The sequence below is a fragment of the Populus euphratica genome, unplaced genomic scaffold (assembly GCF_000495115.2).
Source record: "Populus euphratica unplaced genomic scaffold, PopEup_1.0 scaffold2510.1, whole genome shotgun sequence".
Taxonomy (NCBI): domain Eukaryota; kingdom Viridiplantae; phylum Streptophyta; class Magnoliopsida; order Malpighiales; family Salicaceae; genus Populus; species Populus euphratica.
This window is the reverse complement of record NW_011502336.1, coordinates 2415-21896: the sequence shown is the minus strand read 5'-3', so window position 1 is coordinate 21896 and position 19482 is coordinate 2415. Positions and strand designations below refer to the sequence as shown.

At 34.8% G+C, this 19482-nt stretch overlaps 2 protein-coding genes and 1 pseudogene across 2 annotated transcripts; 2 read left to right on the top strand and 1 right to left on the bottom strand.

The window, feature by feature from the left end:
• Positions 1 to 424: 424 nt before the first annotated feature.
• Positions 425 to 1566, top strand: LOC105119087 (uncharacterized). Its single transcript, XM_011017184.1, has 2 exons — positions 425 to 1019; positions 1247 to 1566. Exons 1-2 carry the CDS (start codon positions 964 to 966, stop codon positions 1497 to 1499), a joined length of 309 nt encoding a protein of 102 aa, XP_011015486.1. The 5' UTR covers positions 425 to 963; the 3' UTR covers positions 1500 to 1566.
• Positions 1567 to 2033: 467 nt separating this feature from the next.
• Positions 2034 to 8795, top strand: LOC105119088 (protein ZINC INDUCED FACILITATOR 1-like; annotated as a pseudogene).
• A 2792-nt stretch (positions 8796 to 11587) lies between these two features.
• Positions 11588 to 15361, bottom strand: LOC105119086 (ABSCISIC ACID-INSENSITIVE 5-like protein 2). Its single transcript, XM_011017183.1, has 3 exons — positions 15202 to 15361; positions 13272 to 14282; positions 11588 to 12002 (listed from the first exon to the last, which is right to left on the bottom strand). The coding sequence occupies exons 2-3, from the start codon at positions 14154 to 14156 to the stop codon at positions 11922 to 11924; spliced, it is 966 nt and encodes a 321-aa protein (XP_011015485.1). The 5' UTR covers positions 14157 to 14282; positions 15202 to 15361; the 3' UTR covers positions 11588 to 11921.
• Between the last annotated feature and the right edge of the window lie 4121 nt (positions 15362 to 19482).

The following is a 19482-nucleotide window of genomic DNA, read 5'->3' as shown; positions in this document are numbered from 1 at the left end:
AGTTATCAAACCTGGCTAGACTTACTAAGGCGACTTGGTGATTCGATGAATTAGGACATGCCAGGATTGGGTTTGTTTTTAAATTATTCGGGGGAGTTAACTTGATCAAACTTTAACTAATGAGTTATTTTTTTTTAATTTTTATTCAAAAAATTTTTATTTTTATTTTTAATTTATCAGTTTTTATTTTTAAATATTCAAAACAATATTGTTTCATTAAAATGTACAGTAAACCCTGGGCCAATTTATAAACTTGCGGATCAACTCACTTACAACCCTATCCTTAGGCCGGGTCACGACCCAAATGTTCTGGAAAATATGGTTATGTGAACTTATCCTTGTTGCAACGATAGTTGTGCCCGAACCAAGTGGTGTTCAGATTGTCACGACCTGTCAGTGTCAGCCACCGGACCGGGTTTAAAAACTATGATCACGACCTGTCAATGGTTTGGTCCAAAGAGCCGGAAGGTGGCAATCTTTATTGGTGCGGGCCAGGATAGATGATGAAAGACCAAGCAGCCATACGCGGATAAAAATGGTCCCGAAAAGCTACCAATCTTTCAGGCATGGGTAAAGCTTGCATGATGGCTTCATTGGACATGATAGTGTTCTGGTTTGGAATAATTTTGTGAGATTTTCTTTTATTTCACATTCAGTCCAATTATATGATTGGTCTACTCGTAGTGTTTTAATAAACTATTGATTATGAAATTGTACGCTATGGATACAAGGCCAACAGATCATCAATGATTGCTTGAGGAACAGCCATCTCTTTCGATATCTAGAAGCTTAGCAGTTGAAACAGACAATGACATATGTGAAATGGTCCCAAACAAAATCTCCATAGAAATGAGAGATATGGATAACACCCCCATGCCTTCTTGCTTTGAATATATAATGTTCCAATGCCTTATAAATGATGCATGAACCATCCACATTGTTTGGAGCTTGGCAAAGACAGAGATGTCTTCTGGGACATTTGCTAGAGGTGCACACACCATGAATTCCATGTTTTTCAAGTAAGGCTTCCAGCTTTCTTTCTTTCCTTTGTTTTTACGTCAAAGCTTGTAATGTATATTGAACCGGCTGGTTTGATAGCTTCAGTCGATCATAAATCAGATCCATGTAATAATCTTCTTGAAAAAGTAAGTGTTTGTATATAGCTATAACTTATGGCTAGATCATTAATGTTTTGGTCTGTTTCTTATCGATCAATATCACCATTTCTTTGTGAAAACATATATAGGCCAATGATTCGAAAAACCTACCACAAGAAAAGTTCCGCCGACACAATACGTGAGACAATGAAGGTGGATGCCGAGGAAGTGAGGAACAATAAGAGCCACATGGGAGAGACTGATAGCAATGGTTGGGTTCCACATGAGAGGACTGGAATTTATTATCCAAAGGGCCAAGAGAAGGTGATGGAAGGCATACCTCCAGCAGCCGAAAAGGATGTTGATGTGGTCAATTGGTTTTCACACCATGGGGAATATTGAGCATATTTTAATTGTTCTAATATTTAAAGCTTATATATGAAACCCGATTCTTGTTTTCGGATTAAAATCCAAATGTAATTGAATCTGTGCTTACATTCTACGAAAATCATAGAGAACGTGTGCTTAACATAATGAAAAAAATTGAGAAAAGTGCTTTAACCATTCTATATTTATAATTATTATTTTAACATTTACAAAACGATGTATCCCACAGTCATAATGAGACAGACAGAAATTTGTCTTTGGGATCATTTTTGAGAGAATTCTGCACTGGGAGACACGTTCTTATTGTTCCCGTCTTTTCTATTTCAAAATTGGATCTAAACGCTACCAAAGCTATTCACAACTTCAGCAAACACAGCCCGGAATGGTATATAGCTTCAATATATAACTCATTTCAATACTTGTATTGCAAATTTGAACCATCAAGTGCTTTTTAAGAAGAAAAAAAAACCTGCAGAAGCGTAGAGAGGCATTGTTGAAGAGGAATAATTACTGTGAGAGCTATTGCTCAGGATCTAAGCATGATTCCCATTTCGTGATATTGTTTCAATATGGATTATTGTGCTTTCTACTGGTAAGTGCTCATCTCAAATCATTTTGATCCTGAAAGAAACCTGAGTTTTGACATACAGCTTGTCAAGGTGAAAAATGGAAGTAAATCAACTATCATATGCTCTTTGTTTGTATGGATGCTTTTGTACCTATAGAGAGAGATGCATTTGCATGTTTTGGTTTGTAGCTGAAATATTAAGTGGCATTTCGACTTCACTACATATGCTAATTGGCCTGCCTTTGCTTCAGTCTTTTGGGCATCTCGCATCATTCGTGCAACGTTATTTGAGATTAACTGTGACGTCTTTTTTTTTCCCCGTAGCACTTCCAATATGAACTCTATTTTCATTCCTTTATTTCATGGTGAATGTTGTGCAATCCATCCGTTTAATGCTAACTGGGGTTTCATGATTCTTTCTTCCCAAATGGCCCTGAAATGAACAGGGCATTTATGAATTGTACCTATCTGCATATTACAGATTTTGGTATTGCAGAGCTAGAGAAAGATATTGGCTACTATATTGGATATGTCAGTGAGCTTGCTTTCCTTGTTTTAGACTTGCGTTGGAGAGCATTATGTATGATTACTGATGAAATTTTCTTCACAAAAACGTTCTATACATGTGTAAAGGGTCCTCGTTTATGCCTGGGAGAGCTCTAACATCTGTTTTCTGGGGAATAGTTGCTGATCGCTATGGTCGAAAACTACGCTGTTAGTGACCTCTACATTTCAAGTCATGTTGTTGCCATTATCTTAGGAATTACTATTTCAAAAATCTCATTTTTTTCTTCTTCTCATGGTCTCAGGATCATTTTCAAAACACTCTCCGGCCTTGGTGTAAACTATACAGAGCATGGTTTCCATATCACTGAGACGCCATTATCATATGCAAGCATGTATATGGGCCACACAGTGAAACCTTCTGGGCCTACATTTCCATTATAGATCATAATTAATAAGGGCTCAGGAATGTGCTATGAACTACACAGAGCTTGGTTACGTTGATGTTTCTATTCTCTGTTAGTGCTAAATATTCAAGCACACATATGATAAACATTAATAATGATCTACTGCGCGGATTTCATTTCATGAAGAGTAAGGACACGGATAGAGATTAAACCAATGACCCGAAAGTTATTAGAAATCACCGCCGTTGCCATTGGTAGCATTACTCTATAAATGATGATAAAATGTCCTCCATGAAAACAGATAGTGCGGGATGCTGTCACCGCTTCGGGCTCCATCACGCGAGTCCTTAGCTTTTAAGGTAGCTGTAGCATCAAGTACTGGTCGAGTGAACTTGCATGTCAGCATGTTACAATTTTCAAGTCAAAAGTGGGCCATGGTGACCTTTAAAACTTGAGAGAGACCACCAAGATCTTGGGCCTTTTTTCAAGTCTTGCGGGCCTCAATTTTGGACGAATTAAAAAAACCCAATACACCTATTTAACCCATTTACCCACGGGTTGATCATGCCAATCTGTGACTCGTGCAGCCGGAACTTATAACTAACGAATAGGTTCTTTTTACCGAGTAAACTGTTTTTAATTTTAAAACTATTTTTTTTTTTGTTGTTGCATTGCTTACGCTGCTCCTTGTTCTGCTATTAATTACATGTTTTGCTTACTGAATGCATTTGTTTTCCTGTGTAGAGCGAATCACAGTTTGGAATATGACAACATTATCGAGATTTTCTGATCTCTGTTCGTTCCTGACTAGCTTCCTCAATATATATATATATATATGGTTTTCTAGCGTAAATATGTACAATTGTGCCTGCAAGTTCCTGGTAAAAAGAAAAAAGAAAACATTTAAACAATTATTAAGAATAAAAATAATTAAAAAAAAACAAATATAGTAAAAAAAAAAACAAAAAAATCTTACATTATTTTAGTTGTAAGTGAAACTAAAGAGAAAAATAAAATTTCGTAAAGCATATTAATTAAAAAAAACTAAAAGGATAAAAAAAGAAAGAAGAAGACGACATGCTTGAGCAAGAAGAAGAAGAGAAGAAGATGAGAAGAGAAGAAAAGAAAAAGAAAAAAAATATTATTGTGTTTTACATATAATGAAAAAGAAGAAGAAGAATAAGAAATGAGTTTGTATCTTGTGAAATAAGAGAATTCAGACTTTTTATTAGGACGCGTTAGTGATTGTTTTACCAATGGATAACTAAATATTAATTTTTTAATTATTTTATTGGTAATTCCGTTTGTAATATTTAATTTAAAATTTTAATTTCATAAAAAGTTTTCAAAACTGCCAACAATCACCGATGATTTTGTTTAAATGATTTTTAATTCGTTTTGTAATATTTAAATGAAGATTTTAAATTAATTGAATTTTTTTAGAAAACCACCAAATAATACTAATGACTTTTCAATTTGTCAGTGATTTTGTTCATAAAAAATAACAATTAACAGTGCAATTGGAAAATAAACAGTTTCGGAGCTCTCTGAAAAATATCAACGGAAATTTTTTTTTAACAGTGCAATTGGAAAATAAACAGTTTTGGAGAGGATATATAAAAACTAGCCAGTTAATTAGGCTGTAAAATTAGGATTTACAAGATCAATATCTTTACAATTCAATATCAAACTTAACAAGTCGGATTTTAAATCACAAATTTTCTAGATTTACTCATCGAACTTTCCTCCATGATCTCTTGGGAATAGTAATTGCATGTACATGGAAGTTCAAACGATAATCTTAGTTACTCTCAATTAACTATATAATTAACATATGAAATTAATGGCATTACATGACTCGGTCAGACAGTCTTCTTGTTTCTTTCTCTTTGCAAAGATTCAGAAGGAAGACAAATTTCTTAAATTGAATACAATCACAAGGGATGAAACCGGAGATGGACTGCACATAATGTATGCAAATATAAGGAACCATCCTCAAACTCTCAGACCTCTGTGAAGAGAACCTTGCAGAAATGAATAAATAGCATTCCAGCCATTGTCCGAAGGGTGTGCCAGATCAAAAAAGAAAGATGACTTGGGACTCGAGCATAGTCCTTCCGCTGAGCATATGTACTCAACAGTCTTCGAGCAACATGGCTGCAGCGGGTTCTTGCACGCAGTGTTTGCTGTGACAAGCAGAAAGAAGAAAGGTTATATAAACATTAACTTGAGTTGCATTAAAAAAAACAATTTTGGTTAAAAAAAACATGAGCAGAGATTACCTGCATTCTGTCTGAATTGGTCAATAGCAGAAACCATAGCGTTATAGAGATCAAGAATTACAAATGTGCTTTTGTTTCCATCACCAGTGTTCAATTTCTCCACTGCTTTCTGCAATAGCTGGTTGTAAATCTTGGCGTTTTTGTTGTATTCTTCGTCGCAATTCTGATATGTATTTGGTGGAATCATGTGTATTGGCAAGCATCCTAGAAGCGGTAGTGTTGCTGCTACAACTTTTTTCACTCCTAGACGATTAATACGTTGTAGGTCTGCAGCAAGCTGGTTTACAAGTCCTTCAGTGAAAGCAGGCAATCCCTATCATATAAAAAAAATTCAAAAAATACAAGTTAAAAAGCTACATGTTCAACGTAAAAAAGTACTTGTAAAACTTTCTTTATTTAGGGTAAGAACTACTCACATCTTTTGAACCTTTCTTGGCCGTAAAATAGAATGGATAGTCATTGGCTCCGGTAGAAACCAGAGCAACTGAATTATCAAGGTCACGTTGACTATATACATTTTCTTTGAGTAGTTGTTCAAATCGATCGATCTGGACTGTCAGGCTGTCTTTCGCCCATGTGGGGAAAACACCACTGCCTCCATATGCAAAGTTCAACCCTTGCTGAATGCTTTTTGATGTGTTTTTCAGTTGATAAGGTGTAGGTGATTCTATTCCCAGGAATGAAGCTGCACATTATATTTCATGAACGCAAATGTAAAAATAGATGTGTTAATATAATTTAATAGCTTGGTGAAATTTCATAATTGTAATAGAAAAATCACATAAATAGTTGTCAGAATTGACTAGATGGTCAATTTAACTCTCAGATCATTGGATCAACCCAGGTCTATCTCAAAACAATATTATTTGAGTTGTTTTTTTTTTAATGAAACAATGTCGATTAGGAAAAAAAGTTAAAACAATATTATTTTGTATAAAATTAAAAAAAAATCCATAGAGTTAACTAGACAAGTCTCTTCCAGGTCTGATAAAATCAACATGTTGCATCTTAAATTGGGAGGTGAACTCCCAACCTGTTTCGAAAGCATACTAACTTCAGCTTAGGTTTCGGCCTAACAAACTATTACAGGTTTAATACCTATGATTTCAAATTCTCTCCATTCTAAAAATAAGATGAGAGAAAAGAAAAAAAGTAGCAGGAGAGAAAATTCATTAATCACCTATATGGTCAGTTAGGACACGACCATCGGAGGCTCGACCATTTGGTTTACCAGGACATGTTTTACCAAAAGGTTCTTTCCATGGACCCCTGACATCCCGTGGCCAATTTCCAGTATCAACATAGGAGTCTCCAAAAACAAAAAGTGTTGGAAATTTCTGAGCTGAAATACCAAAGAAAAACAATGAATGATCAATTAATTATCAGAAATCGCTAATTATCTGTTAATCCAAGACTCAAGATTACTAACACGGGAAAATATAAGAACATTTTGAGATAAATCAATCGGGCATCTGACCTGTAGAAATACCAGCGATGGAAAAAAGAAGCAAACCAACCAAGAAAATCCGTTTCCCCTCCATCGGGAGAACAAAAACAAAGGAAAGAAAGAACTTTATATATTAAATTGTTGTTTTGGAGAACAATCATTCTTATAGGGTTTCCCTCCGGGACTCTTGCATGGAAGTTTTGAAAGTTGATGAGTTTAGCTAGATGGATCTTTCCAGCTATCAGACAATCAGGCAAACTCTAAATTTGGTCCTTTCTTCAAAAAAAAAGGAAACATCTGGTAAGAATGTGGTGGTTTTATGTCATTGACAGACAAAAACTTGAGTGCTTGCATTAGTTTCATGCATGATCTGTGTCCTAAAATGCCAACTTGGGTTTTTGGTTTGTTAATTACCCCCTAGCTAGCTAGCTGGGAGGTTGGTGAGAAGTGGATGGAGCTGTAGAAATATGGAAAGCTTTTCAGAAGGAAAAAGAATGGACATTCAGTTTGATATCATTAAGGGGTACGTAGACGGGAACTCTTGAAAATTAATTAACTATGAATTTTAAACTATAGAAGCTGAAATAAAACATTAAATATAATTCACTCAAAAATAGTTTACCCCTTCAAACAACAAAACCAGAGTCAATTATAAATTAATTAGTATCAATATTAATTAATTAATTAACTCAGTTGGTGTAAAAATAACTTAACAGTCATTTTACTATCATCCTATAATTATTTATTTTGTCATCCTTCAGTTCTCAAGTGTCCTCTATCCTAATCAAAACTTTTCATCAAAGAAGGAGCGATGAAGGGGTTTTAATTAAAAATATATGTATTTTTTATCTTTATTTCAAATCGTGTTACTATCTTGAGTCGTATGATGCTTTAGAAGCAACGGATGATAAAGAAAGGAAGGAAAGTCTCTTAAAAAATTCTAGTAGATATCTCATTATGGGCTGAGAGCCCTAGAAAACTTGGAGGGCTGGGCTACACAACTGGGGATGATGGTGAAGTTCTGGCAATCACAGGTATCTATAACATTCAGAATTGTATTTGATGACCTTTCAATTCTATAATCATAAAAAATTACAAATAAAATAAATTCTTACTGAAACTTGATATAATACTCACGGTTACCATATTCCCATATTTACAGTGGAAACTCACTGACAAATTGTTCAAATAATAGGTTTCGGCCTTCTTGTCTTTCAACTTTTGCTATATCCATGTGTGGAGAGGATTCTTGGACCGATAACAGTAAGTCGAATTGCTGGGGAAAAAACTCAACAAACTGTAGCATCTATGCATACTTTCTGCTTCCACCTATTCCTTTGTCACAATCTTTCGTTAAATGCAGGTTATTATATTCATACCACGATTGGCAAGTTACCCTTTTATAGCCATGTTATCGGGGCTCGGCCTCAGCGTGGTGATCAGTGTAGCATCTACAATCAAGAGTTTTCTTTCTGTAAGTGCACATGTAGTTTGAAAATCTTCAACACAGTGGTTGGATTGATCTATTTGGATGAAAAACATTCAGCTGTTGTTGCCCTTTTTTTGACCCTGATTATTATTTTTGTATGACTAGGTGTCAATTGCAACTTGCTTGTTTATTCTGCAAAACAATGCCGTGGTGAAGTTCTTTTCTTGATTTACTCACTGCCACTTCCCTGCTTCATTTATGCTTTATGGTTAGTAAGCTTATAATCTTCTTCAACAAATTGTCTTAAACTTTTTAAAGTACAGGATCGAAACCAAAGAGGAGCTGCTAATGGCATTGCTATGACAGCAGTGTCCCTTTTCAAAGCGGTCGGTCCTGCTGGAGGTGGTTCGCTGTAAGTTTTACTATTGATTATATACCATTTATTTTCCTTAGATTATACCAAAACTGACTCGTTTTCTTTAATATTCTACAATTTTCCCATTGCTATGAATCAACCTGACCTTTTGATGTCCTGGAGCTTGACAGGTGATGTTAAAATGCAGAGGACCAGACTGTTTTCTTCATCCTGAATGCGGTTGACTTCATTGGAGTGCTGATGACCTTCAAACCTTTCCGAGCACAAAAGCAAGACAAACAAAAAATGGGACCAACTAGTTTTCAAATGTAACAATGTTGAATATATATATATATTTGGCATGGTATTGATATCAGGACAAGGGTTATTGCATTTACAATTAAAGTTTTTTGACTTCGCCTCTGAAGGCTTCATTTCCTTGCGTAGTACACCAATAAGATGACCCCTCAGGTATGGGTTTAGAGGACAACCCCTCCCAAGCCAGATGTGACGCTTTGTTTAGGCTTCCCTTGTTAGGTTTACAGATAGAAGGGTTGTTCTGGATCGAGAGACCAGTTGGCTCTTCCTAGTCTTGAATATGACTGCATGGGTTTACTTTCTTTCTAAGAGTTAGCTGGCGAAGGGTAAATGATTGAATTTAGGAATCCAACATCCTCAGTGGAAGAAGCCAAGCCAGTAGCGAAGAGGGGATTGATTTGAACAAATAAAGTGGTGCTCGGGGCCGCTCCATATCGTGAGAGATTAACGGGTGGCGGGCACTCCATCCACAAAGGGTGAACTATGGCTTAGGCTAAAAGGAAAAGGGATTTGGTTGGCCATCGCCCTTTGGTTTGGGCTCTTTCGAGACAACTCCTTCCGTTCGAGACTAGTTGCTGCCTGAGACCGTGGATTTAACTACTCCTTCCTCACCAGCAGGGACCCTTCCTCTGATTAGGCGCCGATACTGAGTCATTCCAGTAGGGATTGCTCCTTTACTTTAGGTTTAGGTATCGATGAGTCATTTCCTGTATTTGCAGGGGCTCGATAGCGAAGGAAAATGAGCCCGTGAAGTTCCCCCGAGCCCTCTGCTGGACCGGCAGGGTGGAAAGTCTTTCCTCTCTGTTAATGAGGCAATAGATTGGTGTGTTAACAAATTACCGCAGATCTTAGATGATCCTTTCAGATCGCTTAAAAAACTCAAACACTGGGACTCCTGCTTGGCGAGCCAGATTAGATGAAGCAACATCTTCATCTAATCAAGTTGCTCAAGAGCTCACCCCTGTGCAGGAAGCCTCCCTCAGTGCCGACCCGACGAGTCCCACCCCCCTGGAAGAGTCGGATTTCCCTGGGGACCTGGTACGCTTAAGTTCATCGCTCCCTTCCCGAGCCTCCCCACTACTATTGAACAGTTATTGAATCAAAAGATTGAAAAAACAAGACATCAAGATCCCCATCTAGGGTTAATCATTGCTTCGCATCACTTCAAAGAACCTTTTTCCAATTATTAACGAGATTGACCAACTTTGTCATGGATATTTTAATCCAGTTTGCTTACCCTTCCTTATCTGGTTACGCTAAGTTCACTTACAAAATGTCCTGGACGCCCCTTTCTTCAAACTTCAAAAAAGGACATGCTTGTAATTACGGATATTATAGCTTCACGTGCTCCTTATTTTTAATAAATAAACCAAGATTTGACTGTGATTTTCGTTAAAAAAGATAGACTATCAATCATTGGTGTTAAGGCTTCTAGTGTTAAGATAAAGGATAGGAACTTCGCATCTTCTGTCGGTCAATCAAGAGAGTCTACAATGACGCGAAATATACAATAGAAAGTTTTTTGAAGGAAGTGGGAGTTCGCGGTCAGGTTTACTTTCGATATGGTAGGCGTGACCAGTCACAGTTCCTTTGAGGATCGAGACTGTCGGTAACTTACACCTCTACCTCAAGACGATTTCTTTCTACCCGCTGCTTCTCCCTGCTCCCTTCCTGCGCTTAGGCCCATTCCTAATCTTATTGCTAAGGCCCGTCACTGGCTGCATCTAAAGCAGAAAGAGCAACTCTTTCCCGTACTGAAGGGAGTAGGCTTTCTCTGCTTCTAAGTTCGAAGATCCGGCGTTTGCTCCTTATTTCGTTCAGCCATTCATTAACTTACAGTCTAGTTTGTTCATGTGATGTTTTGGTTGGGGCAAAGCACCACTCATGAAATGAAGGCAGTTGCTTTCCTATCATTAATGTATATAATTGCTATGGTTAAATATATACAATGGAATAGAGAATCGCAAATAATGGCTCCCTTTCTTTAGTTTTAAGCTGAGAAAAGAGAGACGCTTAGCTGGTCGTAGTTAAAAGTGTTTTGGGAATATAGTTATAGATAGTTTTCAAATAATTTTTCTGTTAATAATTTTTTTTATTTTTTTTAAAATATTTTTAACATCAATATATTAAAATAATTTAAAAACATTAAATATATTAATTTGAAGTAAAAGAATATTAAAATTTTAAAACTTTTAAAATGCAAAAACAATATTAATCTTGAACACAATAAGAGAATGGAATCTTCACTCCTTGAAATACAAGTTACCCTACGACAAGCTGGAACTAGCCTAGATACTTCAGACCAGACATGTAATTTGCAGATATTAGCCTTTAATTACTATCTCGGAATGAAAAATAAACAATAGAAATAGCAAGGCAGAAATTCATTTTAAAACTCTCAGAGACTCTCTCTCTCTTATATATATATATAAGGGACACTAACTAAATAGAACATGATGTGCTTCTTCTTTTTTGTGAATTATCTGAGGGAGCTTGTGCATTCCCTTGTAATGTGTGTTAGGAACTACTGAAAATCATATATTAATTCCTTTAAATAGCCCTCATTATGCATCGCTATGTGCAAATTAGCTACCTAGACTAGCCGATTGCACCCTGCTGCATCCTGCAGGTTTCTCAAACCTAGCAATTCATTTTGCTAGCATATCTCAGTGACTGCTAGTGCCGGATTGCACAGTTGACAAACAATATATACAAGCACAATCTTTTGCTTCTCCGTAGGAATAACCAGTGTCTCTTTTGCACAAAGTGAACTCACTCTCAGCACAAAACACATGATGAAAGATGCAATCTATACTTGACAATTGTACTAAAATCGAAATACGAAGTGAGGGAATGTCAGGCTGAAAGAAGCTATTAAAATATATTGACCATACGAAAAAGAACTAGCTAGCATGGGCAAAATCCCAGGACACTCCAACAGTGAAAATTACATATGAAAATTTCTAACTCAACTTTTCACAGAATAGATACAAGAAAAAACAAAAACTCATGATGATGAGAAGCAAACTCACAGGAGTAAATGTGACAAGCAGCTGCTTCTAAAAGGATCAAGGAGCAAATTATGAGCACAAACCAGAAATTCATCATATCTACAAAACTTCATTTGCTAGAATGGGGCTGATGTTGTTCTGCGAAGCTGATATTTGGGCTCAGGGAGAGGGACACATGGCAACATAATCTCCAGATCCTGCAAGTTTAAGGACAACAGATCAAAATAAGATAAAAAAGAATATACAAATTGGCAATTAACAATAAGAATGAGGGGAAAATGTACTTCATACGCACATGTCTCGTATTCAGTGCCAAGATAGACATGTTTTACCATCATCATATAGGCCAATAAACACCAAGAAGATGATATCCTTATACTCAAGGAAGTGATTGTGTATATATAAACCGATGCCAACAAACATCATTATCACCACAAGTAAAAGAAGAATAGCCTTTTGCCCACGGAACAAATTCAATAGCAAGAGAGCACCTTCTTCTTTTCTTATGATATATGGAGCTCATCTTATTAATTTCTATATTATGTTTCCAAGGAAAAAACATGATTTGGTGGTAGAAGCAACAGTCTATGAATCATGATTCTGAGCTGTTTTGGTTAGTCAAGAAATGTGGTAAATTTGATTTTGATTGCTGGAAATTATTGGGGAAGGAAACTAAATGAGAGCAGTTTTGAAGTGGAAAAGCATGGCTGTGCTAGTCTTTAGAGTTTTGGGATAATGATTTTGCTACAACCATTGAACTGGCAATAATAACTAGGGGGTGCTTGCAGATTTCACAACAAGAAGGACCAACATGCAAGTTGCGCATCAAATTGGGGATAGTGGAACAAGAGCAATAATATCTCATGAAATAAACAACAAGCGTATGCATCAAGAATCCTTTCATTTATTCTTTAATTTTTCTGTCAAAACTAAAGGAAAAATGGAGACAGGAAGCTTTCTAATACCCACATGAATCTAAAGTTTCATGTAGTGATTAATAGTCATCATCTAGTTTTCTTCCCCAGCCACTTAAGAGGAGACAACCTTCAAAATGTCTTGTCATGCCTATGAATGTCATTGGATTTTCAAAGAAAAAACTATCATAAAACTAGTCAAACTGATCTTCATTCTTGGAAGACAATTATGTTTGGTTTGCAGTAGGAATATAGCTAGCTGATAAGCTGTCAAATGACAGTATATCAGACTGATCTAAATTTCAGTTGCATGATTACTGAAAATCACTGCAAAAGAAAATCAAACAAGGGCTTCTTTAAACTATTCTATCTCTGATTCAATTACACCTTCTTTCTTAATCACAAAGCAAGTATGAACATCCTTCATTCCTTAAATTCAAGGGAGGAGGGAGAAAAGGAAACTAAACTAAAACAGACAGTTCAGCACATGTTATCAATATATCCAATAGAAAGGTAGTTGAGCCAGAGGAATAACTGAAAAGAAAACCCCACCCTTAGTTTCCTCAGCCTTTCATTTTCCTCTTCCAGACGAGAAATTTTATTCTCCAGCTCATTTGTGTATGCTTGCTTCCGTGCTCGTGAACGGGCAGCAGATTCTCGGTTCTTTATCATTCTCTTCTGCCTCCTCTCAACTGTCTTCTCAATCATATCTGGCACACCTCTTTTCCTTGCTGGTGCCTGTGTATCTGATAATGTCCCCATCAGAGGTGGAGGTAAGGCAACCTGGTTCTCTGAGTATGAAACATCCATCAAAGAACCAGCCCCCATGTGAAGTGGCTGCAGTGTAGACTGACCTGGCATATAAACCCCCATCATGCTTTGTTGTGGGTGCTGATACTGTGGATGTGGTTGGTATTGCAACCATTGACCTTGTTGTTGAAACTGTTGTGCTGCATTTGTATCAACCCCAACAATGGAACCACCATCTTTCTTGTCCATGGATCCTTCATCTACAACTCCTGCTTTTACCAAGAAATCCTCCAAAGTCATCTCTCCAAAAGTAGGCTGCCGCTCCCTAGACTTTATCCCCCTGTTATTTTTGCTTTGTTGGATGTCTTTCCAAACCTCATCAACTGTCTTCTTACTCAGATCACTGGTTAACGATAAGCTTGCCTGACGCTGCAAAGCAGTTTGATTGGCAAATGGTGTGCCCTCCACTTCCAAACCCATAGTCTGGGTAGCCTCCACTGTCCACACGTTTTTGAGAAGTTCATCAAGATTCATGCTGCTGAGAGGTTTCCCCAAGTCACCCAACTGATTCTGAACCTCATCGAGAGTGAGACTGTACATTGAGTTTTGCCGTGCCAATGGCTGGAGCTGAGATTGTTTATAATGACTACTACCATCACCTTGAGATCCCTTTGTCTGCATTCCCATTCAACAACCTTCACTTAAACATTCCAAATCTAAGAATTAAAAACCCTTAACACGACAACTCTGTTAAACCCAAGCTTGTCTAAAAACCACAGTGATCCAATCTTCAAACTCACCCCACAGTCTGACCTGAAAAACCGAGTTACAATTCAGAAATGTAGCCTATAAATGAATCCTTTACCGAACAAGATTTTAGATTAAATTCCCCAGACAGACAAAAAAACTCTAATTTGAACAAATTAAGGATAGAGTCTATACCATGCAAGACCAGAACTAAAATATACAAGATTAATTTTCACGAAAACCTAAGACAATAACCTTCATTCAGCACAGTTAACAAAATAAAATAACAAGTTACAAAAATGGCCAACAAACAAATATGCAGCTTAAATCCCTTGATTATGAGAACAAAATCTTAAGAAAAAATAGAACAAGGAAAACACAGACTACTATTGGAAGAGAAAAAAATACAAGAAGATTCACCTCAAAACATTACCGTAATTAAAAACAAAATAAAAACCTACCAAATAAATTAGAGCAGCCAGTCCAATAGAATCCAAAATGGACTGAAATGAGCTTGACAAGATATGTATAACTGTGCACTTTGAAACCAATATACTGATCAAAACAAAGTGAGACAACATACAAACAGGGAGCTTTAAAGCTATAATCTTATACATGCAAATGCAAAATCTCAAAGCTTTAGCCTTGATTGACTAAAAACCTTGAGACCTAAATTACAAATCACAAATTAATCCGCATAATCTCAACATTTCAATAATCCCAGATTAAAAAGTCTGGAGCTTCTGCATGAAACTCAAATCAATTCTAACAAAAAAAGAAAAAAACAATCTTGCACATATTTACATAAAATCAAAATCCCTCTTAAACCAAACTCAAAAACCAAAGAAAATCACACAAATGTAAGTGTAAAAAATAGCAACTTCCAAATTGGAAGTGCCATAAAAGAAGTGGTTTTTCATTTTTGTGTCATACATCAATAAAGTGGAGTTAAGAGAATGAAACAAAAAAAAAAAAAGGAACGTACTTTTGTGATCCAAGAGAGAGTGGAGTGACAGAAGAGAAGTGATTTTTTTGTGCTGCTGTTGATGATTCAGGTGAAAATCAGCTGGTTATTTTGCTTTTACATTCAGGGAGAGAAAACTCTAAATCTACAAATGTCAAAAACAAAACTAAGGTGTTGATTAACTGGTCCCATTTTGTTTTTTGTTTTCTAGAAAAATATCAAGGAAAATGGTATCATGGGGGAGGGCTTATATGGTAATCTGTGAAACCCCACTTATTCGCTTCAATGAGCCACGTGGCACGTTCTTAGTTAATTATTCAATTGGTTTCGATTTTGCAGGCCCCATTGGCCCATTTTTTACCTTTTATCTATAGCTGCAAAATCCAGACCAGTCTCGGAGCGGGTCCATCTAGAACCTAGCAAATTCAAGGTCGGCTGTATCATCGGAATTAAAAAAATAAATAAAAAAATTGGGTGATGTAATAAAAAATATGGGTTAAATTGTTAACCCGATAGACCAAGACATGATCCAATTAACCCGAGCCACTTCCAATATCAAGGGCAATACTAATAGTCTTATAATTCCTTAAAAATCATATCAAAAATTTGATGTAAACCTATTTAAGTCTATACTGTCACTCATAAATATTATGTCTTTAAATAAATTAAAAAATAATAATTTAATATTTTATTGTCAAACTAAAACAGACACACACACACACACACATATATATATATATATGATTCACTGAAGGAGACTTTGAATGTAAATTTTGAAAAATGGAGATTATATAGTTTTTTAAAAATACTGTAAAACTCATTTATATTTAAAGAATTATAGTTTATCATATTTACTATATAATTTTTTGCTACTATTTCAGGACAAAAGAAAAGAAAACAGCAGGGATATATCCTTATATTTTTTTTTTATTTTAAGAATATAAAATTTCACTGAACGTGAAATCCATTAACAAAGCCGATGAAAAATGCAGCAAAAACCCAGGACTCTGCAGTCTTTGCAATTGTCTGCAAATATGATAGCATTGACGCGGTCATGGAAGAGCTCATGAAGAAGCAAAAGGAGTGACCTCACAAGAACAGAACCTAACAGGTCAAGATTTGGCCAAGGCAGGCTTTCCATGGACCCAGGAAAACCTCCAAGCTAAAGAGAGATTTGTCCTCTACTGCATGCTCTGGAACTCGTTCGATCATGTTAATATTCTTTCCTTTTCTCTGCGGATTTTCTAACAATTTACCCTCTGTGGGCGCGTGGCACTCATATATTTGCTTGGCCAATTTCATTTAAGTCCCTCAACTATATCTCTTCAATCGAAGTTTCAATCTCCTTTTTTGTCTCGATCAGGTACCCAAAGATTCATAAAACCCCCAATTGAATACCATCGTCGAGGTATATGTAGATGGATCCTGTTCTAATTAAGAACTTGTGAAAAGTCTAGGTGGAGGGGGGACTTGATTAAGAATTTTTTGAAGACGTAGGAGCTTAATCGAGACAGGAAAACTAGTTAATGACTTGATTGAAATTTGGGTACTGTTTCATGTCTGGTTTTGAAGTTCCCTGCTTCACCTTGTTTTTATCTGAGCCATGCGTGGCACTATCCAGAGAGTTAGCCCTCTTGGTGCTCCACCTGGCCTTTTTGCACGTAAAGCATGTAGCGCATGTCATTTTAGGACATTATTAGTTCCGTATCCCACATGGCATTGGTTAATTTTTTTTACATAAAAAATTTAATAAAAAATTAAAATATAAAAATATTAAGTTTTTTTTATAAAATTATATTCAAAATTTTTAGATTTGATTATAATACATGATCTAAAAATAATATTTATAATATTAATAATAACATTAAACTTGCATGATTTAAGTTTAAGTGAGTTTGACTGCAACATCAGAATCAGTAACCTTATATATAGGTCTGACTGTAAAGTTATGTCATAAAAATATGATAATTAACTAGATTAATAAAAAAAAACTAACAAGAAGAAAAAAAACTAATAAAAAAAACTGAATTGATTAGGTTAACCTGTGAAATATAGAATCTGCGTCATGAAAGTTTAATAACCAAATAGAAGAAAACAAATTGATGGGTCAACTGGTTAGACTGTCAAACCAGGTTAACCTATCAAGATCAAGATATGTGTCATGAAAACCTGATAATAAAATAAAAAGAAATTTAACATTAACAAACTAAACTAAATAAATAAAAAATAATTAAAAAAAGCAAAAAAATAAATTCAGGTTAACCCATCAAACTCAAGATTCGTGTTATGAAAATCTGATAACTAAATAAAAAATTAATATTAACAAACTAAATTATTAAAATTATTAAAAGAAAAAAACATAAAAAAAAAAAGCAAAAGAAAAGCTCATAAAGGCATAAAAAAAGAATTATTAAAAGAAAAAAACATAAAAAAAAGCAAAAGAAAAGCTCATAAAGACATAAAAAAAGAAAAAAAAATAGCTCAGAGTATTTTAGTATACATTATTATTATTATTATTATTATTATTATTATTATTATATTATTATTATAACTATAATTATAATATATAAATACAGGCATGGGAAAAGCTACACTACTTTTCCTATGCCTTTTAGAGTATTAATTAACTAGTATATAACTCAAAAAAAGTAAAATAAAAATTATCAATCATAATTTTTAAAATAATTTAACATTAAATCATGAAATTAATTATTTCAATAAATAAAACTAGTTAATAAAGGATGAAATTAAAAAAAAACTAGAAAAAAAATAAGGGTGTAGCTATAGTAATTTAGCCACTCCCTTTAGTGTTTTATTAAATGCCATGCCCGCGAATACCGTAGGCTTGTGGTATATTTGTGCATTATTGTGGGTTTGTGAAAAAAAAAATCACATGAAAAAAACTGTTGCAATCCATAATATTTTTAGGAAAAAACTACAAAGTTAAATTCTCAATCAGCTTAATATTAAAAAATTAAAATAAAGAAAGGTAATTTTGGAAAAAATCATAAAAACATGACAGGAAAAAAAAACCAAGTAGAAAAACATTATAGCAATCTATAATATTTCATGAAAAAATCTAAAATTATAATTCTCAACCAATTTAATATTAAAAATAATAAAATCAATAAAGCTAATTTTGAAAAAAAATCATAACAAAAAAAACATCATGTAGAAGAATACTGTATCAATCCACAATGTTTTTTTTTTTAAAAACTACAAAGCTAAATTCTTAAACAACTTAATATAAAAAATAAAATTGACAAAGACAATTCTAAAAAAAATATAAAAAAATTATGTGAGGAAACACTGTAACAATCCACAGTGTTTTAAATAAAAAAATACAAAGCTAAATTCTCGACCAGCTCGACAAAACAATTTTGAAAAAAAAAGACAATTGTAAAAACAAAAAAAAAACTTGTCGGGAAAGTTAAAGCTAAATTCTCAATCATCTCAATATTAAAATTATTTAGGAAAACACTATAGCAATCTATTGTGTTTTATAAGAAAACATAAAATTATAATTCTCAGCCAACTCAATATTTATAAAATAAACTTGGCTCAATTAGCCAGTATGAGTCTCTGTTTTTTCGCACCTATTGAAAACATAAACAGTAATGCAAGGCCTATGTCACCATCAACCATAAGCACCTAGAAGGAACAAGTGGCTCTAGAAGAACTACTTAATAGTTACGAGGAAATATTCAAGGAACCTGAATGACTACCTCACATTAGAACCTATGACCACACTATTCCTATAAAGAAAGGTGCACAAACAATCAATCTTAGACCTTATAGATATTATGGAGTGTAGAAAGATATATTGGAAAAGAGGTGGATAAAATGCTCGAGTCTAGAATCATCTAACAAAGCAACAACTCGTTTGCTTCCCCTTTTGTTTTGGTTAAAAAAGGGATGGGTCTTAAAGACTCTATGTTGATTATAGAGCTCTCAATCAACTAACCATCAAAGATAAATTTCCAACACCTCTAATGGAGGAATTATTAAAAGAATTGGTAGGTGTCATAATATTTTCAAAGGTGGATTTACGATTTGGTTACCACCAGATTATAATGACTCCTTATGATTTGTTCAAAACAGCATTCTAAACCCACAATAGCCACTACGAATTCTTGGTGATGTCATTTGGGCTAACCAATGCTTAAAGTATTCTGAAGTCATCTGAGGAAGTTTGTGTTAGTATTTTTTGACAACATTTTAATCAATAATCATTCAATGACTGAGCACCTAGAATACTTGCAAATCGTATTTGAATTACTTAAAGGGCACTAGTTGGTGGCT

Coding starts and splice junctions, on each gene's coding strand:
- LOC105119087 (XM_011017184.1), top strand. CDS start 964: ATGTCTTCTGGGACATTTGCTAGAGGTGCACACACCATGAATTCCATG. Junction 1,020..1,246: donor ATGAATTCCATGTTTTTCAA/GTAAGGCTTCCA, acceptor AAACATATATAG/GCCAATGATTCGAAAAACCT.
- LOC105119086 (XM_011017183.1), bottom strand. CDS start 14,156: ATGGGAATGCAGACAAAGGGATCTCAAGGTGATGGTAGTAGTCATTAT. Junction 12,003..13,271: donor AAAGGCTGAGGAAACTAAGG/GTGGGGTTTTCT, acceptor TTAAACTTGCAG/GATCTGGAGATTATGTTGCC.